Here is a 24,370-nt window from a genome sequence, read left to right as displayed (position 1 = left end):
TGCTTGGCTCATAATTAACAGAATATATATATATATATATATATATATATATATATACACACACACACACACACACACACACATATAAAATTTTGATTTTATATGAACATTTTTTTTTATTAAAACATGTACAGTACCGGTCAAAAGTTTGGAAACATTACTATTTTTAATGTTTTTGAATGAAATCTCTTATGCTCATCAAGCCTGCAGTTATTTGATCAAAAATACAGAAAAAACAGTAATATTGTAAAATATTATTACAATTTAAAATAATGGTTTTCTATTTTAATATACTTTAAAATATAATTTATTTCTGTGATGCAAAGCTGAATTGTCAGCATCATTACTCCAGTCTTCGGTGTCACATGATCCTTCAGAAATCATTCTAATAAGCTGATTTATTATCAATGTTGAAAACAGTTGTGCTGCTTAATATTAGTTTATAACCTGTGATACAATTTTTAAGGATTCTTTGATGAATAAAAAGTTAAAAAAATATCAGCATTTGTTTAAAATATAAATCTTTTGTAACAATATACACTACCGTTCAAAAGTTTGGGGACAGTAATTTTTTTTCCTTTCTTTTTTTTGAAAGAAATTAATACTTTTATTCAGCATGGATGTGTTAAATTGATAAAAAGTGATAGTAAAGATTTATATTGTTTGAAAAGATTTATATTTTGAATAAATGCTGTTCTTTTTAACCTTTTATTCATCAATGAATCCTGAAAAAAGTATCACAGGTAAATATTAAGCAACACAACTGTTTTCAACATTGATAATAACTGAGTATCAAATCAGCATATTAGAATGATTTCTGAAGGATCATGTGACACTGAAGACTGGGGTAATGATGCTGAAAATTCAGCTTTGCATCAGAGGAATAAATTCTATTTTAAATTATATTAAAATAGAAAACCATTATTTTAAATTGTAATAATATTTCACAATATTACTGTTTTTTTCCTGTATTTTTGATCAAATAACTGCAGGCTTGATGAGCATAAGAGATTTCATTCAAAAACATTAAAAATAGTAATGTTCCAAACTTTTGACCGGTACTGTATGTTTAACTTGAAAATATGAAAAGTACAAAGAAATGTGCAAAAATTGAAAGAAAAGTGAGTTGAAAAAACACAGAAAACAAACAAACAAAATATATAATTAAGGGGTTTAAAACATTAGTATGTTAATTAATATAAAATTATATTTCAACAAATCTTTTTGTTTTACTGTTAGTTCTACCATTTTATAAAAACATTGTAACTTGATGAGAAATAAGTCAAAATTAGTTTTATTTTCCAGCCATTTCAATTTATGAAGAAAGAATCTTAAAAAATAAAAATAAGTAAGAAATTTATAATAAAAGTAAGGTTGGTAAGATCTTTGTTACTGTTAAACTTTATTTAGCGTAAGTATCCTTTTCATCAGTAATTGATCTACGGCTTATCACTGCCCTCCTTCGGTCTTCACCCAACACTGCGCTTAAGAACTCGCGTTTTAGCGTCATGTAATGCGCATGCGTACTACAGCGTGCATCCATTAGCAGCAGAATCGCTGCAGGTTTTCAAACAGGATGAACGCGCCACCAGCATTCGAGTCATTTTTGCTGTTTGAGGGAGAAAAGAAGTAAGTGCAGTGCAACTAAATCTTTACTATTAAGTGATACTAACTGATAGCTGCCTATAATTAAACAAACAGTCAGTTGGAATACAAGAGGTAGCATGAAAAGTGTTTAGCTTGTTGGCTAACGACAGATAGTAAGTCCATCTCTGATAATAATTAAATAAAATGAAAATAGCGATTTTTAAGTAGACATGTTCCACTTTTAATGTGCAATACAGGACAAATTTATACAAAATATAAACGAACTAATGCTGCTCATGAATAAGATTCCTTGTGAAACATAGTGACATTTTTCAAAAAGTGTGTTACCACATTAACAAATTTAATACATTTAAATATTACTAAATTAATTTACTATTAAATAAACAGTAAATATTTGCCTCAGAGCCATTAATGAACGACAGGTAGTAAGTCCATCTGTAAATATATGTATGTACACGTATATCTGAAAGTTTTTGGACATTCATTAGATTACCATGGTACATGTGTATGGTAATTACTCAGTACTATCGTATTTATCAAAGTATCACAATTATTACCATCATTGTACCGCCACAGTACTGTTTGTAAAGGGAAGTAATTGCCTAATATTCCTGTTTAACTTCCTTTTACAGGATCACAATAGTTAAAGACACCAAGGTGCCGAATGCATGTCTGTTCACACTGAATAAAGAGGATCACACGCTGGGGAACATCATCCGCTCGTAAGTCTTCGATGGCCGTACATTTTTGAGTTGTTGTGATTACTGTGACACTGCTGGTTTGTGTAACCAACCTATGACATGTTTCCATAAGGCAACTGCTGAAAGACCCTCAGGTGCTGTTTGCTGGATATAAGGTTCCTCATCCTCTAGAACACAAGATTGTGATCCGCGTTCAGACGACACCAGACTACAGTCCCCAGGAAGCCTTCACTAATGCCATCACTGATCTGATCAGTGAGCTGTCCCTGCTGGAGGAGCGATTCAGGGTATGTGCCGTATTCATAGCAGTCTGTTTGAATTCAGTGAGTCAAGTAGGGCTGCAACTAATGATTATTTTGATACTTTTTCGATTAATCGGATAAAAATGGATTTTATTGCCAAAACACACTATTCCACATCCTGCCCAATGCTGTCCTTCAAACAAACATGCCAACTGAATGATATGAAAACATATATAGTGATTATATCTAAGCTATATGCAAAAGAGCTATAAAGCAAAAGGACGGTTTAAATCCCTACATTAAAAATGAAGATAATAATAAAGAAAAAGAAAAACAAAAACTTAGTGTTAAAGGAACACTCCACTTTTTTTGAAAATAGGCTCATTTTCCAACTCCCCTAGAGTTAAACAGTTGAGTTTTACCGTTTTCGAATCCATTCAGCCGATCTCCGGGTCTGGCGGTACCACTTTTAGCATAGCTTAGCATAGTTCATTGAATCTGATTAGACCGTTAGCATCTCGCTCAAAAATGACCAAAGAGTTTCGATATTTTTCCTATTTAAAACTTGACTCTTCTGTAGTTACATCGTGTACTAAGACCGACGGAAAATGAAAAGTTGCGATTTTCTAGGCCGATATGGCTAGGAACTATACTCTCATTCCAGCGTAATAATCAAGGAACTTTGCTGTCGTACCATGGCTGCAGCAGGCGCAATGATATTACGCCTTTAACAGATGAGAGGAATGTTCTGCAGAACAACACATTCAATCTGAACACAATAACCTGTTACTGTCATTTCTTTATCTTGTAAACGTAAGAAACGTCTTACATTTATATTAAATTACACGCAGTTATCCCTTTACAGTTACCACTCTCATAAAATACTTGAATTACATGTTGACATTTAAACCTAAATTTAACAGCCAACAACAGAATATTTTTTTTGCTGAATTTTAATAGTTTCCCTCTCTAATGCTGTTAGACGCGCATGCGCATATAGGCGCTCATTCAGTAAAGTCTGAAGTTTAACGCAGACTCTCAGGATGAGCCTTCATGCAAAATGGAAATACTTGTGTGAATTTGTAACACTTATAGATACGGGTATAACCAGAAATGGAAGTTTTGCGCTGAGGAAAAATATCAAACATTAAACGGCACACGCATCTGTCAAAGCGCCTGACAGGACAAGCCATGTTAAACATTATGCTAATGCATTAGCTTGAAGCTTAAAGTAAAGAAATCTCATGTATGGGTGACTGAAATGGAGAAAAAAAAAAACTTTGGAGAAACCAGGCTCAGTCGGGGGTCCATTTCTCCCCTGGCCAGTGAGGGCTGATGTGATTTGATTTTTGCAGTACTGCTTATATCAGTCTTGTTTACTAAGTGACCTTTTTTTTGTTTTAGGTTGCCATCAAAGACAAGCAGGAGGGAATAGAATGAAGAACCATCACACTCCATTGGAAGATGACAACTTATTCACAACAAACTGTGACTGTAATGGGCTAAAATGTCCCATTTATTTATTTTCTTAGAATATGACAGCTGACAAGCTCTCAGAATAAATAATATGAGATCTTTAACAGCCTCCAACAACACTGAGGTTAAGATCTTTGAAGCTCCTCTTCCAATATTGTTCTTCTAACAAAGCATGCTGGTATAATGAATCAAATCTGGAACATTCTTTGAAAAATATTTCATTGCACATCAAGTTTATGTACAAGAAAATAATTTCCTCTTTAGCATCCCACTTAATTGGGATGTACTGTATTTTTTGTTATTAATAAATTGACTTTTTTTTTTAATGAAAAACATTGATATGTGATTTATGTGAGTCTAAATATTGTCGCATTGATTCATGGGTTCGTTATACATGTGGCTTTTCGAAGTGGGAACTGATAGGCCTTCAGTTGTTTTTAAGGGGACACATTAAAGTGATGCACAAATGTGGCTCGATGGCTGCCGGACAAATTCCGAGTATTAATTGTGGTTGTAAAGGAATAAGAACATGTCTGAGGTGCGAGGCACAGAAGACTAAACAACATTTACTGCAGAAGAATGACCTGGTGAGTCAACAACACTACCTTCAAAAGCGCCTGTTATTTGCGAACAAATGAGCCGAAGTTGCATTCAGTCACAATCAGCAAATGAGTTGAACAGGGTCCTCCATTTATTAAAATTCAAACAGCCTTTTTTCTGCCCTGACTCTCAAAATTTCCCTACTAGCTTTACAAACTACCGATCAAAGGTTTGGGTTCGGTAAGATTTTTTTTATGTGTGTGATCATTTTTAACAAAAGTCTCTTATGCTCGCCAAGCCTGAATTTATTGTAAAAATACAGTAATATTGTGAAATATTACCATTTAAAAATGGTTTTCTATTTAAATATATTTTAAAATGTAATTTTGTTCTTTTAAAGTCAAAGCTGAATTTTCAGCATCATTACAGTCTTCAGTGGCACATGATCCTTCAGAAATGATTTAATCTGCTTCTCAAGAAACATTTCAATCTATGTTGAAAACCGTTGTCCTGTTTAATTATTTTTTTTTTTCACTATTCTTTACTGAATAGAAAGTCCAAAAGAACAGCATTTATTTGGAATAGAAACCTTTGTAACATCTTTGCTGTCACTTTTTGAACAACTTAATGCATCCTTGCTAAATAAAAGTATTGATTCCTTTCAAAAATAAATTGTACTTCCCCCAAACTTTTGAGCATATGATTTTGAACTGTAGTATATATATTTTATTGCAGATACATTATGATTTCACCTATGATCCAGTGTCAAAGACAGCGGTCCGAGAGGATGAGAGTGGTGCTCGACAGTCTTTTGTGTTTCCTGGAATATTTTTGTGGGAGAATTTTGTGTCAGAAGATGAAGAGAGAGAGTTGATCGCCAGAATGGATCAAGACGTCTGGAGAGTATCTCAGTCAGGCCGACGGAAACAGGTGAATAAGGGGAAAAAACTGAGATGGTGTACTACGAAATAAATTCCTTTCACTTTTTATTCATCAAAAACACAATCTGTAGGTGGTAGACATTGTATATAAGAACATTTATGATTTAAGGGTAAAATATTCATAAATCTATAATGAAGAATTGTATCATTTAATTGTCATAACTAGACTAAATCACCTTTTGAGGATTTGTGCAGTTTACTACAACAACAGTGCTGGTGTGTGACATGAATTTAAATAGGACCTATTATGCCCTTTTACAAAGCATTGATTTTTGTTTTTGTTCAAAAACACATAATTTTTCACATATTTTACATTGTTGCAGCACCTCTCTTCCCAGTCTGTCAGTAACGCTCTGTTTAGTTCCTGTCTCTATAGGGCTTTTCACACTTAAAACAGTTAACCCTGGGTCATTGTAAACCCCTGGTAAACGGAATCCTGGGTTTTCTTGCTTCACGTTTCACACTGCTTATACTTTACCCAGGTTAACAATTAATCCTGGATATTTATAGACTGACGTTTCACACTGTACATTCCTAAACCCTCGGTGGACGTCCTTATTTGCATATTTGCGGTGTCAGTGTCACTGATTAGATGAACGCGGTACTTGATATGTTTACATACAGGCTTTAGCATTACACATCCTCGTGTTATATTGCAGAATTTGCTGACTGACTGCACTATGAATTTAATCTTTTCAGACTATAAAGGTAAGAATGATTTTCTGTCGCCGTTTGACATTTTCCCCCTCAAACGTTGAAACTGTTTATACAACACGCTGTGTTTCCGTGACTGTTGTGGTAGATTTTCCCCTACGCACCTCACTTAAGTTTACCTGGGGCGTCTCCTAATCGACACCCGAGCATCTATTGACGACACTCAATCAATTTATACTCTAGCTCTGCGTCTACAAGTCGACAACTGGCCTTGAGTCGGTCAACAGCTTGACCCTTTTGACACTGAACCTAGGAAGTAGATTTCAAGTGTCTAAGTTGCAGCGCTGCACAAAAACAGAGACTTCAGTTGTTGTCCTTGAATGCTTTAATTATCAAATCAAATCACGGCCAGGAGAGTTCTCATCAATCTCAGAGAATCTCTCCAGTCAAAAAATACAGCAGGTTTCATAGGATTTCATGTACATTACACAGTCAGTATAACATGATCTATTACTCATAAACATCAGTCTTAATATGATTGGTTCAGATTTGAGAAAAACAACATAGTTCCTCTGCCACGCTTTACTGGCAGAGTAAATTTAGATTAGAACAACTGAATCACAGAATCATCAAAAATCACCGGGTTAATAGTTCACTGATTACTCAATAGGTCAAAAAATTTTTATAGACTTTTTATATCTAGAGGGATGCGGTCTAGCCAGCACAGCAAAATTTTCCACTTGTTACAACACACAGTCCTAGTGACTATTTCTCTATTTCAAAGTTAGCTTGTTAGGCTTGTAGGAGAAAAGAAATGTTAGTTCATAATTAATTAGTTTAAAAATTCCATCACACTGTCCAAAGCATGTTAATAGGAGGCACTCGATTGGTTGTCAGTTGCTGAGCATCTAGTCTTAACATTCTAACGCCGCTCCATTTCACACTGTACAATGTTGGTACTGCAGTGCGGGGTTAACACCGCAAAAGTGGTGCTAACTCTGCTCCAGAGCAGGGTTTCATAACCCCGGGTAAAAAGCGGTGCTAACCCTGCATCTAAATTACAAATGTGAAACATTCCTTTAACCGGGGTTAAAAGCGATGTTTAGAATGACGATTACCTGGGGTTAAGCACAGTGTGAAAAGCCCTTATGAAGCCCCTCCTTACAATAAGTGCGATGTGCTCTGATTGGTCGGCTGGACCAGTGTGTTGTGATAGGTCAATCGCTTAGAGCATGTTTCGGAAATGCCAAACCCCTTATCATAACCGCGTTAGATTAAACAGCGTCTCTTGGACATTATGACAACACACTACTAACGCAACTCAACCAGGCCTCGTCCCCTTCTTTTGCAATATCCTTGGGCGGGAATTATTTAAATGAGGAATATTGTGGCATGTTCGTTCCCCGTAGAAAACTCAAGACTACAATCGAGGTGTTATTGTGAGTTCATAAACAGTGCACACTGATATTAGAGAATGACTCCCTTTGGAGTGACTTTGTGCTTTGTAACTTTGCAGACCTTTTTCATGCTCAAACAGCAACATTTCAATTTGATAAAAAAAAACACACATAATAGGTCCTCCTTAAACGTTCAGAAATTCTATGTAGTTTCTTAATTAATGTGAGGTTATATAAACCAGTACCATTGTAATAACAGTATATATATATATACCCAAAGGACTTTGGGCCAAAGGTGAACTTCAAGAAACGGCGTGTCCGCGTGGGAGATTTCACTGGCCTGCCTGCGATCAGTCGCCACCTGGTGGACAGGATGTCAAAGGTACCTCAGTTGGCCTCCTTCAAACCAGTAGAGCAGTGCAACCTAGACTATGATGCCATCAGAGGATCTGCTATTGACCCTCACTTGGATGACAGTTGGCTGTGGGGGGAGCATCTGGTCACCATTAACCTGCTCTCGGACACTGTCCTCACCATGAGTTTAGATCAAGGCTGGGGAGACATGGACCGCGGAGAGGTGAGAGTGGCTGTGCATTTACCATGCAGATCATTGGTTGTACTCTACGGAGAGGCACGTCACCGGTGGAAACATGCCATCCACAGAAAAGACATTCACGGGCGCAGAGTGTGCAGTACCTTCCGGGAACTGTCTGCTGAGTTTCTGCATGGAGGAGAGCAGGAGAAACTGGGCTCAGAGTTGTTAGATATAGCACTGAGCTTCCAGGGTGCGCCTCTGTAAGTTGCCTTTGCTTAGATAAGTGAATGTATGTTCAGTTTTCTTTACACACAACTGTAAAGTGATTATTTTTAATTATTAATTTAAATAAATGCATATTCTTTTTACTCAGTGTTATGTTATTTTGTGAATTAATAATGGATATGAGCTGCAATAATTTCTAACTAGCATTTTTTTCTTTAAAATAAAAATTATGATTTAAAGAATCCCTTCTATTTAGAGCAAAATAAAATTGTGTAATATTTATATATTTTTTGGGAATGGTTCAAGCTCATGATTATGAAAACATGCATAATGTAATCCAAGAAGTTTTTTAAAGTTGGCTTGAAACAGTAGTTGTGATAGTCTTTAAATCTCTATTGTGATGAATATCCAAGTGAAACAGCTTCTTGAAATGGAAGAAAATGGGGCGGGATTTGATTTTGTTCATCAGGAATTGATTGGATGGTTCTGATTTGCTATTGCTGTGATGTCATGTGAGTGACAGGTTGTCCCGCCCTCGCGCCAGTAAACACATCATCAGAGAAGAGATATTGCTGAAAGAGGGAGGGGAAGTTATTTTGATTAAAGATTACAAGGGCACATAAATAAAAAAATAATTATATGCATTGTGCACAGATAAATCATAATAAATACTGTTCCATAAAAAAATATAAATTCTCATTTTTGATTCCATGATGACTTTAAATGCTTCAACAAAGCTGCACTGTTAAAAAAAAAAAAACTGATTACTTTTTAGAAATAATTTTGATTTGGTTATTTATATCAGTCATTCTTAACCTAAGCTGATATGTACCTCTGGTACTTCTAATAAAAACAAATAAACTATCATATTTTTATTTGTTAATAATAAACAAAAATATGATGTCAGTTTTAATTAAAATTATACTAACTTACTGGGGCCCTTAGAAGTTTGCCCACTGGTCGAGATTTACTGGTTTATATTTATGTTATAAGTGTGCTTTAAATACTACTTTTTTCCAGCTATAACTGCACGTTCAGATTTTCAATGCCACACTCAATATGGCGGAATGATGACGCCAAAACCAACCTCTACGTAAAAGCTGGTCAAAGTTCATTTGTATTTTCCCGGGAAAACTATCTGACGTTCTAATCCACATGACCGCGTGTATTGTATATTTAAAGATTTCTGACCCCGCATGTACGTTAGAGGTAAGCTGTGTAAATCTCCAACGTATGTAAAACATAACTTTTATTTGATTAAACTAAAGTCAACCGCACAATGAACAAGCATTTGCAGTGAGGAGTTTAGCAGTCGGTTGTCTTAATCAGTTAACAAATACGTTATTACGGAAATATACACAATATGTTAGCATCTTCATCTTTATGATTTAAAATTTGCCTTCAGCATGATTTTACCAATAATATTGCTTTCTGTGAGTAATGTGTGAATTTAAACCACAGGGTTTAAACCTTTTAACTTTTGATTAGTGTATATTTTTAACTTTTCTTTGGGAATTATGACATTTTTCTTTGTTTACATTTTCCAGTATGTGCGCAATGCAAATGATGTCGCTCTCTAGTCTTTACACAAGTTTCACGGCAATCTCCTGTGTTCAGAGCCCCCATAGGGTGTGAATAGACCACTTGTCCTGTAACATTACATAACAATACAAGTTTCTGACACCTAAATACCCAATAGCAAGAGATTTACAAAGTCTCTGAAACCTGCAATCATTACAGCCCACCTTTATAAGGTCTGATTAAACACAATACTCTTTCACTGTGTGTAGCCATGGCGAAGATAACAGAGAAGATACTGCTGGAGAAAAGCTCTCCAAAGACAAACAAACTGGACCAGATCAAGACCCTCAAGTAAGAAAGTTATTTTTGTGATTTCAAGGCACACTATTATGTGTCTGTCGGTCAAAAGTTTTTTTTTATTTTTATAATAACGATGTTTTTGAAAGTCTCTTATGCTCACCAAGGCTGCATTTATTTGACCAAAAATACAGTAAAAATAGTAATATTGTGAAATATTATTACAATTTAAATGTATTTTTAAATGTAAGTCATTCATGTGGTGAGAAGACTGAATTTTCAGCATCATTACTCCAGTCTTCAGTGTCACATGATCCTTCAGAAATCATTCTAATATGCGGATTTGGTTACCAAGAAACATTTCTTATTATCAACATTGAAAACCATTTTTGTGGAAACCATAATACACTACCATTTAAAAGTTTGGGGTAAATAAGATATATATATATATATATAATAGAAATATATATATAAAAATAGAAATTAATACTTTTATTCAGCAAGTGTCTGCTAAATTGATTCAAGTGACAGTAAAGACATTTATAATGTTATAAAATATTTCTATTTCAAATAAATGCTGTTCTTTTGAAATCAGAGAATCCTGAAAAAATGTATCACAGTTTCCACAAAAATATCAAACAGCAAAAACTGTTTTCAACATTGATATTAATAAGAACCATTATTAATAACTGAGGTGTCCTAAATCAGCATATTACAATGATTTCTGAAGGATCATGTGACACCGAAGACTGGAGTAATGATGCTGAAAATTCAGCTTTGATCACAGGAATAAATTACATGTTAAATTATATTGAAATGGAAAATAGATATTTTAAAATGTAATAATATTACTGTTTTTACTGAATTTTTGATCAAATAAATTTAGCCTTGGTGAGCATAAGAGACTTCTATCAAAAACATTAAAAAAAATCTTAATTTGACCTGCCAGCTTATTAAAAAAATAAAACTATTTGAATGCCCTTAGGTTAAAAGCTGAATTGTTTCAAATATATTATCTGATATATGCATGTATTCTCTGTTCTGTTCAGTCTGTCACGTATGGGTCTGAAGAGCGAGGATCTGCCTGTGCCTCTGCTGTCTAAACTGTGTAGTCTAGAGCAGTTGGATTTGTCTGGGAACATGTTGCAGGAGATTCCCAAAGGCCTCTGTCTGCCCTGCCTGAAGATCCTGAACTGCTCAAACAACGATATGGAGGATGTGACGTCACTGGAAGCCCTGAGAAACATCGAAGAGCTTAGACTAGAGGACAACCTCTACCTCACAGTGAGAATCACACTTTGATATTCAACCCTCATATTTATTTTAAATCCAGAGCATCATCAGTGGCGTTTGTAGACACTATGAATCTTGCTCTCTTCATGAATTGTTTAATGTTTTTAAGGTCAATGATGAACACAAAGTGATCTTCCTATTGCCTAAACTGAGGATGTTCAACGGGAAGGATATCAGCTCTACGGCCCATCATATTCGCCATGGCAGCACTGAGATCCTCAGGAAGAGAGTGAGAACTGACTTTTCTGCTTATTCATATCACTTTCATCCATGTGATATTTGTGTCTGATTTTTGTTATTGTTAATTTAGTTTGCATGTTTTTAAGGATCTCATGAAATTGCAATCTTATTTCTTCAATGTTTTTTGACCGCCTTCAGGTGATTGGTTTGTGGGAACGAAGCTTCAGTCTCCCTGATCCCATCACGACACAAAGTCTGGCTGCTGTGGAGAAGAGTTTTGTTAATGCTGCGCTCAGCCAAATCAAATACGGCCCCAGTTCCTTGAGTGATTACACAAAGTGGAGGGTCGGTACTCTAGCGTGTTCATTGCGTTCACTTGGTCCTGATGCAGATTATTACATTAATATAGCATTTATATTGTTGTGTCTTTACTATGGTTGCATTTTAACTCATTTTACTTCTGCTTTATTTTTAGGTTGAAATGATTGCAAAGGAATATTTGAAGTCACTGACGTGCAGTGAAGAAGAAAGCACAGACATAACTCCAACAAAGGAGAATGAGGTAAAGCCATTGGCGTAGTTCTTCGATGTAAAACCAATCAAATTTTTTTAAATGGTACAGTTTATTGAACCCTTTGACAAAATATTAAATAAAAAATCTCTCTCACACACATATGTATTCAAAGTATGCAGTTTGGTGCAGTTGCTGATATTTATATGGCCAAAAAATAAGATGTAATTCTGATAGCGTGTAGTGTAAATCAGTGAGATCTTTATAACAGTATAGCAGACTACTTACATAAAATGCATATAAATATCAGTTGACACTCTGTATCTCTCTGTATGGTCAAAGTTCTGTAGTTTTTATTGTGGGGGCAAAACATATGTAACATACAAAATGTTCCTCAAAAGTCTAAAGGATCGTATTTGATACTTACATTTTAAAATGATTTTTGTATAAAATTATGTATGGATAATCAAGCAAAACTAAGTTGCTTCAGTCCAGTAAGTGTTAAATCTTAAATATTTCTAGCAATATAAATTTTTTCTTACGTTTACTTTATAAAAAATAGTAAAGATTTCACAGCAAAAAGATATGTGCCATGACATGAAGGTGGATGTTTTATTAATTAAACTAAAAGGCCTTTTACTTGCTAATAAAGTTTAAAATATATATCAGACGACAGAAGGCATGTTGTAGATTGTGTAAAGCAGGTTTTTTTGCAAAGTTTTCTTCATGTTGATCATTTAGAGGCCTTAAAACTTTGCGAATCAAATAAAATACTGTAGGCTTTTTATTGATTTTCCCATCCAAAGGTTAATGTCATGTTTAGGGAACCTGTTTGAAAACATTTGTGACTATAATTGCATAGAAATTAAAGAACACATTTATTTATTTATTTTTTACACTATACAGTCTCCTGCAGAGAGAAAGGCTCGTGATCTTGGAGGTAACAGTATCGCAAGTCCTCAGAAAAGAACCCGAAACAGCACTGAAGTGTCTGCAGAGGCCAGTCCACGAAAGTCAAGTCGCTTGGCGAGTACAGCTCCGGCTGAGGCTAGTCCACGAAAATCCACTCGAGTACCGAGCACTCCACAGAAAACTGACCCTATATTGTCCAGCCCCAGAAAGAATGCCAGAATGACCAATGTGGACACTCCAGAGGGAAGTCCAAGGAAATCAAGCCGCCTGGAAAATATTTCTCAGAAAGTTGTTACCAAAACTGAAAGCCCCAGAAAAGCATCTAAGAGCTCAGGCATCTCTACGCCCACATCAAGGCCGGCGAAATGTGAGAGCCCGAGGAAAACGGCTAAAGATCAGACTACAGCTCAACAAAGCAAACAGACCACTGCTGACACACCTCGGAAAACTACCAGAATCAAACTCCAAGTTCCTCAGGTGGGTCAAAGACATGACACTTTTTTTGTATCTGTTAATTTATTAAAGGGAACCTAATATGCCTATTAATTGTTTTGGGGTCTACTAGAATAGGTTTTCATGCTTGAATACATAATAAAACATCTTATTTTTCACATATTTTACATTGTTGCAGCACCTCTCTTCTCTGTCTGTCAGTAACGCTCTGTTTAGTCTCTATGAACCCCCTCCTTCCAAAATGCACAGTGTGCTCTGATTGGTCGGCTTGGCCAGTGTGTTGTGATTGGTCAGCCACTTCGAGCGTGTTTGGGAAATGTCACACCCCTTACTGTAACTGAGAGTTTCAACACACTATTAATCCAACTCAACCAGGCCTCGACTCCTTTTTTACGTGTGCCTTGGGCGGGAATTGTTTAAACGGGGAATATTGTAACGTGTTCATTCACGGAAGAAAACTCAGGACAACAATCGTTTCAGGGAGTTCAGAAACAGTGCGCACTGATATAGAGAATAACTCCGTTTGGAGTGACTTTGTTCTTTGTAACACTGCAGACAGTTTTCATGCTCAAACAGCAACATTACACACTAAAGTTGAAAATGTAAAAAAGCATAATAGGACTCCTTTAAAGGAGACATTAACAGTGCATCCAATGATTTGAATATACATCTTCTATGATGAGAAATTAAAAACATGCTGAATTCTAACTCATTTTTATGTTTTTCGGGGCATAAATTAAAAAGTCTTCAGAACTTTTCTATGCCAAATTAAAGTCATGTGGTGTGACCAACATGCAGGAAAAAACAACAACATAAAACTAGAAATTGTATCATAGAGAGGATCCCTGCTGACCCTCTTGCTATGCTAAGTCTTTTAAAATATCAGACAATTTGAACTTTTATGACAAGGTAAGGTTGGATTCAGTTGTAAAATATCATGTGCAAAGCCCCCCATTTACTGATATTTATTTATACATAAATAATATAAGATATTTGTAAAATAGTTTTTGAAAATATTTAGACATTTTCAAGGTGTAATGAAAATATGGTATTACAGTTACTTTTTACTTAAACCGCATGACATTTTCATTAAATTAAATAAAATTTTCTTGAAAGTGATATAAATGTTTTTTAAACATAAATACAAAACATGTATTGTAAACTACATTAAAAAGAAATCCTTTCTTTTATCTCAGACTCAGATGCTCCTATTTGTTGTTTTGAACTTTCTATCAACCATTTCTGACAATGGTTTTGGTCTAAACAGTTTCCTTATTGCACCAGATTATTGTATTTGCATGTCTATTGTCACTGAATCACTCTTAAATTGTGGATTCCTATTGTTGCTTCTGTTTACTGTTGATTGCTCATCACACAGTCATTAGTTCATCGTTAATGTGCGTCTCTCTCCCCTGCCGCTACAGGAGCCGGTGAGTCTGCAGCCGTTCCATGTCCTGCAGTGTCACAGTCGACAGGACAGTCCTGACGACTTCAGCACTCAGCTTTGGGCCTGTGCCTTTGAGCCCCCGCAGGAATGCAGTGGTGGTGGTGAGCACTTTTAAGTGATCCAATTAAATGAAATCAGCTGTATGCTTGAATGTATTTTTGATCTTATACGTCTGGCATTGCTTTTAATCTGTTAGATGTCAGAGATGGCTCTCGGACAGTTGCCACATGTGGAGGGGAAACTTTGTGTGTGATTGACTGTGAGTCAGGACATGTGCTGAAGAAATACAAGGTTCCTGGTGAGGTGAGTGTGAAGAAGTTCTGTACAGTACCGTCTCTTACCACCAGGTGGCTTCGGTGTATAGGACAATTAGTTTTCTGTATCGCATAAATGAGACATGCGAGACACTGGCTATTCGTACCTCAGTTCTGTTATATCTGCATTATACAGTATGTACATGTGCACAGTATGCAAATGTTCCATATGCATTGAATACCTGAGAGACCTGCAGAATCTGCCAAATAGTTCAGTATTCAACAGAGCAGACTATGAGAAATATTTTTCCCACAATGCAATGCATTCAACTATATCCATTTGTAATGAATATATAGAGAGATTTTTTTATAACCAATACTGATTATTTGTATATGTACTTTATATATTTTGTTATATACTTTATAAGTAGGTCTCCTTAACTACTATGTACTTGCATTAAAGGTAGTTAAGGTAGTACAATGTACTTATTGTGTTCATGTTGTATTGCAAAACACTTTTGCTACTATTGAGGTGGGATACAGGTAAGGTTAGGGACAGGTTTGGTGGTATGAATAGGTTTAAGGGTGGGTTAAGGTGTAAGGGAAGGGTCAACAGTGTAATTACAGAAATGAATTACAGCTGTAATTACATGCACGTATTTTTAAATATAAGTACAAAGTAGAAACATGTATATAGACACTAAATGCATTGTATCAAATGCTTAATTTAAGCCACTTTAACTACTATATAGTGTATATATAGTATATAGTAGTTCAAGTGGGACCGTCAATTTTTTAAAGCATGATTTTAAGATTTAGTGACTCATTGTTAGCAAGATGAACTGGACAATACTACTACAGTACTACAGTACTACTAAATGTTTGCATAATGCCTACTGTTCCATATACTTTTTTTTTAATAATACACAGTGTATACAGTACTGTATTCCATTCTGAACATATTAGCCACTGACAAATCTATTTACATTTTCTTTGGTTTCATGTCACAGAATCCAACCTAGCCTGATCCTCAAGAGTCAAAGGTTAGTTCACTCCAAAATGAAATTTCTGTCATTACGTACTCACCCTCATGTCATTCCAAACACGTAAGACCTTTGTTCATCTTTAGAACACACATTTTTTTTGATGAAATCAGTTTTTTTTTTGTCCCCCATAGAAAGCAACGTAATTAAAACATTCATGGTCCAGAAAGATAGTAGAGACAATAGTAAAATAGTCAATGTGACTATGTAAATGAGGTTCAACCTTAATGCCATGAAGCGACGAGAATACTTTTTGTGCGCAAAAACAAAACAAAAATAACTTTATTTAACAATTTGAACTGTTGTCATATGCAGTTGACATAGTGAACGCAGTGCAGGTTTCTGTGTTTACTTCCGAACGCTGGCTCAGTATTGGTTGTAGCACGACGCATGCGTGTGATGTTGACGCAAGAGCTGGCCAATAATGAGCCGCCGTTCTGACGTAGAACACGGAAGCGCTGCACTGTGTTTACTATGTCAACAGCGTATGACAACAGTTCAAATTGTTAAATAAAGTCATTATTATATATCAAATATCTTAATTTGTGTTCCGAAGATGAACGAAGGTCTTACAGGTTTGGAACGACACGAGGGTGAGTAATTAATAACAGAAATTCATTTTTGGGTGAACTAACCCTTTAAAAGCAATAGTCTACATTTGCGTCCAATGCCTGTAAATTCACTTTTGCATTCCCTGTTGTCTTGTAGGAGTTCTTCTCACTAGCATGGTCCACGGTGCTGATGTCCAGGACAGGTGGCTCTACCCGACCCTGCAATATCCTGGCTGCTGGGGGAAAGAGGGGTCTTGTAAAGCTCATCCATCCCCGAGTCAACCTGGCATTCGGAGAGTTTCGCGTCAGTCGACGTGCCATTTCCATTATGCGCTTCAGTCCACGCAACGTTAGCTTTCTCTTCAGTGAGTAAAACTAGCAGTTAATACAATAGGGGCTGTCACACCATAGGAACTTTTTCATAGTTCCTATAACTATTGGTGAAAGTACACACTTTTGGTGTATTCGCACTGCAGGAACCGGGAACCATTTGAGTTATAGGAATGCCTTTTAGGGGAATAAATAGGCTCCTACTTTAGGGTAGGGTCTAATCCAGAAGAATAGGAACTACTAGTGATGTAAGTGTACTTTGATTGCCAGAACGCATGCCATATGAAACACTGGCACCCACCATTTTTTAAAAGCCATGTAAGCACAGAGTTTACATATACTGTGGCGGGAAGAGCAAATGACAGACACAGTGGGTGTGGCGTCAGGCCTCAGAGAGGCATTTATTAACGTAAATAAAACATAAAAATGTCCAAAAGGGGAATAAAGTGCCCAAATAAACAGGGTATCTGGTGTCATCGCCGTGACTGGGAGATGTGAAGGCAGGGAGTGTCGAGAGGATTCGGCCCAGGTAAGAGGAGACGGGGTCCCAACGGCCACACCAGGGCATGAGCAGCGGCAGCTTCTGTAGCGGCTCGGCTTCCCCGCAACGTTTGAGGGGCAGGGCAGCCCACTTCCTGCTCGGGGCTCCTAAGCTTACGAGGACACCAGCGTTTATGCACAGGGGAAAAAAAGGCCAGTCTCTCAAGGAGAGGTGCGCTCAGTATTTAACAGCGGCGGTGACGAGGCTTCATTTACTTCAGGTGTGCCTCATCACGCGCCACCAATACTGGTTGTTATGGTGCCACTCCTCTCTCTCACACCTACTCCAGATTAGAACCTGGCAAAGGGTGGCGATTTATGGGACAGTCGTTCTGTCACAATACTTACTCCACAAACTAACTCCACGAACATGGAAAACAACAATAGATGGGCTGACAACCTTTACGCTATGGAGTTGTTGACATTGTTGAATGCCACGCTTAAATGACGTTGCTGTTGGCCAGCATAAATCACTTCAGAGTTCCTACTGCTGGTGCAAATGCAACCAGGAAAATGGCCCTAGAGCAGGGGTAGACAACGTCGGTCCTGGAGAGCTGCTGTCCTGCAGAGTTTAACCTGTAGCCTTGGTAATCCTGAAGACATTGATTAGCTTGTTCATGTTTGTTTGATTAGGGTTGGAGCTAAACTCTGCAGGACAGCGGCTCTCTAGGACCGATGTTGCCTGTCCCTGCCCTAAAGGAACATTTAGTTCTCGGGGGACTGCGCTGGTGGCTATTTCCTATAACTGAGATAATAATAACTACCTACCTAGAACTACCTGGTGCGAAAGCCCCTAATGAGACTAATTAAATGGACTTAATAACAACATATTTGAGCTATATAGACAAAACTAAAAATCACTTTGTTTCTATTTACAGCTGGAACGTATGAAAATAAGATCTTTTTGTGGGACATTGGTGGATTGGATCGTGATTACAACTTTAAAATCAGGTTATTTATATTTTATTGTTCAGTCATTTTGTAATACTGCATTTGGAAATGCTAAAATGTGCTGCATTTATGTTCAAAATCATTTTTAAACTCTAAAACACTTTTGCATAACTGTTGTTTTTCTTATATTACCCACAGTAAGCTGCTAGTCCTGGAGACGTGCTCCACTCCTCTGCATCTCTCTCTGCTCCCCACATCACCAGACACGCACCTCCTCTCGGCCTGTGATGATGGGCTGTGTGTCTTTGACATTGAGCTCAGTAAAAACACACAGAAGAGGTTTGAGTTCTCCATCAGTTCAAATATTATCATCCCTCTGCTGATTAATCTGTGTGGCAAAGAAAAACAAATCTTTATTGAAATTTACTTTTTGTTTTTTTGTTTGTTTTTTTTCAAGAAATGAGGAGATGGAGATTGTGTTTCCAGTTTACAAGAAAAAAGACAAGAAAAACACATACCGGACTATTGACGGACTGAGCTTCCTCTCAGATGATATAGTGGGTGAGTAAAAAATAAGGAAAATATAAGACTAGTTGATCAAATTATATATTTAATATATAATGTATATTTTACATTTTAAGATGGATTATTATATATGAATTATTATTATTATTTATTTTATAATTATATATATTTAAAGATTATATTTAAACATAAAGTTAAAACTACTGATCATTTCTTCATGGTCTTCTTTTCGGACCTGTACATTTTCCATTTAGGCTTATTAACTTTGAAAGTGACTCTTAAAGGGATAGTTCACCCGAAAATGAAAATTCTGTCATCATTTACTCACCCTCATGTCGTTCCAAACCTGTAATGGTGCGTTCACACCAGACGCGAATGAAGCGTTAAGCGCGAGTGATTTACATGTTAAGTCAATGCAAAGACGCGATAGACATCCTGCGGCGCGATTCTTGCTCTAGTAGTGACGTGATTACGATATAGCAAGCGGAGGCAGAAATCCGAAACAACAATGGAGGACAAAATCATCATCGCTGTACGATACATCTTTGTACTTTTATAGAAACAGGAATAAAAAGGATCTTGCTTGAAATAAAGTGAGTGAGGAGGTCGGACAATCTGGTAAGTTGTAAAAAACTCTCTTTACTCAATTTGAGCTATATATATATACATATTGATGGACCCAGATACGGCGCCGAACGAGTCTACGCCATTTTTAAGCCTTCCATAGCACATAAAGCGCAGCTACCCTCTCAACAAAATCCATGTCAGCCATTTTGCAACGAGACTGGAGCCGCCTGGCAGAAGCCCCTCCATGACACGAATTTGCATCTGTTGTGAAGTCAATTTCACACGCGAATGAAGCAAGTAAACTCAAAATGTTCAAGCGTCCAACTACGCTGGTGTGAACGCCCCATAAGACTTTCATTCATCTTTGGTACACATTTTTGATGAAATCTGAGAGATTTCTGTCTTATTGAAAGTCTATTCACCCAAAACTCTGACGGTTCAAAACGTTCATAAAGAGATTGTAAAACAAATACAGCAGTTTAATCCAAGTGGTCTGAAGAGACACGATCACTTTATATGATGAACTTTATATGATTCATATGGATTCATTTTACAACCTCTTTATGAACATTTTGAAGCAACAAAGTGTAGGCTATCAATAGAGGGACCGAAAGCTCTCAGATTTCATTAAAAAGATCTTCGTTTGTGTTTTAAAGATGAATGAAAATCTTACAGGTTTGGAACAACATGAGGGTGAGTAATTGATGAGAATTTTTTTTAATTTTTGGGTGAACTAACCCTTTAAAGCACTCGATTATTATTATTTTTTTTTTTTACGATCTCTTTATGAACATTTTGAATTTTCATTTTTGGGTGAACCATCCCTTTACCACGTTTTGTGGCCTTTGTTCTGTCTGATATTGAAGGTGATAATGATGGTTGTCATTTTTCCTCCCAGCATCCAAGAGCCACATGCAGGGCTCTATCTACCTGTGGAGCTGGAGTGCTACTCGGGCATCTTGGAATGGCAGAAAGAAAGAGGTGGCAGCTGTTGTTCTGGCAGAGCTGCAGTGGTCCAGCACTGATGTCCCATACCTGTCTCTAGGCACCTGTCCAGGTATCAATGTTGTGTGTACAAAATGTCATATGGTCAAATATAGGGGCAAAAAAAAAATCTGTCTGGGCTGTGCTCATTAATAATGTATCAATCCCTGGTGAGGTTTGTATGCATATATATGCAGATATTTAGAAAATTTAAAGCCAAAACTGATGTGTGATTGTTTTTTCTTGTAGGTTATGGTTATGTGGTGTGTGGGGATGAGCAAGGCAGACTATGGATGTACCATATCACAGACACCATGATGGAAAACTTCAAGAGTGGAAAAACGATCTCAGCCACTGAGGTGAGTTAACCGTTGCTGGGTGAGCGATACGGTACAGATTTAATGATAATCTTTTAGGGCATGCACTGAAAAAAAGGCAAACTAAAAATAATAACGTCCTAATGAACTGGTTTTATTCAAGTTAAAAAATAATAATGGTGCTGAATCAACCTAAATGCATTATTTTATACCAACAAAATTAACCCCTTAACTGTCACCTTCCTGCTAGTGGGACGCTTGGCACTGTTTTATTTATTGCCTTTTTTCACATCACATATTTCAGTAATCATAATAAATTAGGTATCGTTCGAAATCTTAAAAACTCAGCATTCATCCTGGTTAGAGATATGGCTTGGATTTTATATCAATTTTAGAGTAAAAAATATTTTGAAAAATATATATTTTATATAAAATAAAAACTTTTTAGTACAGTACATTTGATTTACAGTAAATTCTTCTATAACTTTTTCATACTTTCATGTTTGTCTTTAAAACAAGAACAAACTTAGGTCTATATTCCCAAAGTATTCTTAAATTACAATGATTTAAGTTTGGATAGTGCATTTTCAAGTCTATGCTCAAAAAGGGGGGTGATAGTTAAGGGGTTCATTTTTATTGGTCAGTCACGTAAACAATAGCTCTCTAGGGTATCAATTGCAGGTTAACACTTTTTACAGTATTTTGTTTCAGTCCAGTTTTGTTTTATTTATTTATTTAGCCATTTTCTGTCATGCAGAAAAGATGGTAATCCACTCCAAATAATCCGGCATTATCTCTCACTAAAATAATCCTGTTAGCTACAGTATAGACACACACTAAATCCTTTAAGAAAGTGTCAACATGTTAACTCTAGAGGAGTGATTGTTGTTCATGTTTGCATAGAGAGCTCCTGGATCTCATTTTCCTCTCTTGCTCGTGTTATTTCAGGTGCTGGAGTGGCCGGCACCGGTTAGAGCTGGAAAGGGTGCATTAGAGGGGCCTTCTATTAACAGCATTGCCATGGATCCTGATCTACAGTACTTGGTTGCTCTTACTGACAAGAACATGGCCGTGGTATGGAAGAGAGAGAATCACTGAGCACACAGAGATGTTCAGCTGCTGGCAGTATTTCTCCTTATTGCATTGCATTTCTGAACTGGACTTGAATTGAGATCATGATTGTGTGAGGAAAGCCGGAGTTAAAAAGAAAATGAAGACTTCACCTGTTTTTAAGACTTATTGTCTCAAAGAGACAGAGAAATACTAATTTAGCCATCATGTAAATTTGTCCCTGTTCCACTTTTAAGAGTTTTAGTAGGTGAAAGGCAATTGTTATTACATACTTCACGATTTCAAAAAATGTTAGTGTATTTTTTCTTTTCCTTTTTATATGTTGTTTAAAAATTATCTATATATTAAAAGGGACCTATTATGCCCCTTTTTTTGATTGTGTTTTTGGGGTCTACTAGAATTGGTTTTCTTGATTGAATGTTCAAAGAAAAACTTTTTTTTTTTTTTTTTTTAATTTTTTGGCACCAATGGGCTCTACGATCAGCTTAGCTGCTGATGCTTTTGAGAAGCACAGCCCTGTTTAGTTCCTGTCTCTATGAAGCCCCTCCTTCTGAAAAGCACAGTGTGCTCTGATTGGTCGACTGGACCAGTGTGTTGAGATTGGTCAACCGCTTTGAGTGTGTTTCGGAAATGTCACGCCCCTTACCATAACCACGAGTTTTGGCACATTACTAACACAACTTTTTTTCGTTTGCCTTGGGCGGGAATTATTTAAGAGGAATATTGTGATGTTGACATTCCCAGAAAAAAACTCAGAAGGTTCAGAAACAGATATAGAGAATAACTCCCTTTGGAGTGGACTTGGTTCTTTGTCCCTTTAATTTCAGAGAAAAGATTGTCTGAAAAGAATGACATTGTTCAAAACAGGACTTGTTATATTTTTGTTTTAACGAATAAACTGGTGTCATACACCATTATCGTATTCACATGACTCATTCATGCTTCACACTTAGTTGTAGGACATGTTCACAATCTGATTAGTTGCTGAATTGATGCACATATACAAACATTGCTGAAGCAGACTGATTGGTCTGGAACTATGTGTAACAAAAATGAGTGGGGCAGTCTGATTTCTGCTTCTATAGCTCTCAGTCAAGTGTGCTGCATTTCATTATTTCACCATAGTTGTACATTATAAAAATGTAGGGTGCTGTTGAGTTTGGGAGGGAGACTCTGCCCTCTTAGTACAATCATTACATACTGCAGCCTACCTGCCTGCTCAAGCCATACGCTAAATGTTTTATTTCTAATTTACTTTACAACTTAAAATATTCTAGATGCTCTGAAAAATATTTGTTGCAGGATGATTAAGTTTATATAGAGGTGTATCTTTTCAAGTGGATCAATATTTTGGTGGGGCAGAGGTTTCTCTGTAGTTCCAGATTTATATTTATAAAAGGCATTCATATCAGATTTGAGTTAATTATGCTTTTTTTTTTTTTTGCATAATTTTGGTCATGTGACCATATATTTAGAAAAATCTCATTATATAGTGCTTCCTGTGATTGAGATTTTACAAATATACTAACGCAAATATTTCTTAAAGGGATACTCAACCCCAAAAATAAAACTCTCTCATCATTTACTTACTTACACTTTTTGACTTTCCTCACAACTAATGCTAGAGCTCACCATCCCTTTTTTGGGTGGAGTATCCCTTTACCTGGTTTATGGAAATGTAAACAATGTGCAGCAAAATTAGACTTTGGAATGGGATTGTATTTATTTCTTTACTTCATTTATTCCCTAGAGATTCAACTTAGCCTTTTACATTATGTAGCAACATTATAAGAGGGAACTTGTGTTACTGGACTATTTTTTAGAAGTGCTATTTCTATGGTCTTTTGATATAGATGTCTTGTTTTAAAGGGTTAGTTCACCCAAAAATGAAAATACTGTCATTAATTACTAACCCTCATGTCGTTCCAAACCCATATGACTGTCATTCATATTCGGAACACAAATAAAGATTTTTTCGATATGCTCGCTGATCAATTTTTATATGTGAATAAAAGCCTAAATTAAATCTGTTCATCATATAAAGTCTCTTCACGAAATTTTGACTAAACCTCTCAATCCATATGGATTAGTTTTACGATCTCTTTACAAACTTTTTGAAGTTTCAGTTGCATAAACTGTCTATGGAGGGACAGAAATCTCTCAGATCATGAAAAAGATCTTAATTTGTGTTCTGAAGATTAACAAAAGTGTTACGGGTCTGGAACGACATAAAATTTTAATTAATGGCAGAATTTTCATTTTTGGGTGAACTATCTTTTTAAGTTCAGTTTGGAATATTGATTGTACTTATATTTCTTTCTCATTTCTGCTTGCTGACAACTAAAAGGGAATGATTCTCCCTCA

The 24,370-nt window shown here is 36.2% G+C and overlaps 3 protein-coding genes across 6 annotated transcripts; all 3 read left to right on the top strand.

Moving 5' to 3' along the window:
* The first annotated feature begins 1,461 nt into the window (after positions 1 to 1,461).
* On the top strand, positions 1,462 to 4,360 carry polr2j (RNA polymerase II subunit J). Its single transcript, XM_051895115.1, has 4 exons — positions 1,462 to 1,629; positions 2,241 to 2,330; positions 2,422 to 2,596; positions 3,956 to 4,360. Exons 1-4 carry the CDS (start codon positions 1,577 to 1,579, stop codon positions 3,989 to 3,991), a joined length of 354 nt encoding a protein of 117 aa, XP_051751075.1. The 5' UTR covers positions 1,462 to 1,576; the 3' UTR covers positions 3,992 to 4,360.
* A 111-nt stretch (positions 4,361 to 4,471) lies between these two features.
* Positions 4,472 to 8,462, top strand: alkbh4 (alkB homolog 4, lysine demthylase). Its single transcript, XM_051895114.1, has 3 exons — positions 4,472 to 4,614; positions 5,303 to 5,497; positions 7,840 to 8,462. Exons 1-3 carry the CDS (start codon positions 4,486 to 4,488, stop codon positions 8,356 to 8,358), a joined length of 843 nt encoding a protein of 280 aa, XP_051751074.1. The 5' UTR covers positions 4,472 to 4,485; the 3' UTR covers positions 8,359 to 8,462.
* A 932-nt stretch (positions 8,463 to 9,394) lies between these two features.
* On the top strand, positions 9,395 to 22,920 carry lrwd1 (leucine-rich repeats and WD repeat domain containing 1). Of its 4 annotated transcripts, none has more exons than XM_051895405.1 (16): positions 9,395 to 9,528; positions 10,110 to 10,191; positions 11,187 to 11,421; positions 11,540 to 11,659; positions 11,809 to 11,955; positions 12,086 to 12,172; positions 13,028 to 13,510; positions 14,911 to 15,034; positions 15,130 to 15,236; positions 16,939 to 17,146; positions 18,530 to 18,602; positions 18,741 to 18,881; positions 19,000 to 19,103; positions 20,533 to 20,691; positions 20,868 to 20,977; positions 21,884 to 22,920. In XM_051895405.1, exons 1-16 carry the CDS (start codon positions 9,516 to 9,518, stop codon positions 22,031 to 22,033), a joined length of 2,343 nt encoding a protein of 780 aa, XP_051751365.1. In that variant the 5' UTR covers positions 9,395 to 9,515; the 3' UTR covers positions 22,034 to 22,920. The 4 variants fall into 4 exon arrangements, with proteins under 4 accessions (XP_051751365.1, XP_051751364.1, XP_051751367.1 ...); XM_051895404.1 differs by having other exon boundaries at positions 9,519 to 9,537; XM_051895407.1 differs by lacking the exon at positions 9,395 to 9,528 and adding an exon at positions 9,543 to 9,550.
* The last annotated feature ends 1,450 nt before the right edge of the window (positions 22,921 to 24,370 follow it).

This window comes from Ctenopharyngodon idella, chromosome 5, assembly GCF_019924925.1.
Source record: "Ctenopharyngodon idella isolate HZGC_01 chromosome 5, HZGC01, whole genome shotgun sequence".
Lineage (NCBI taxonomy): Eukaryota > Metazoa > Chordata > Actinopteri > Cypriniformes > Xenocyprididae > Ctenopharyngodon > Ctenopharyngodon idella.
This window is presented reverse-complemented; position numbering and strand designations above follow the sequence as displayed.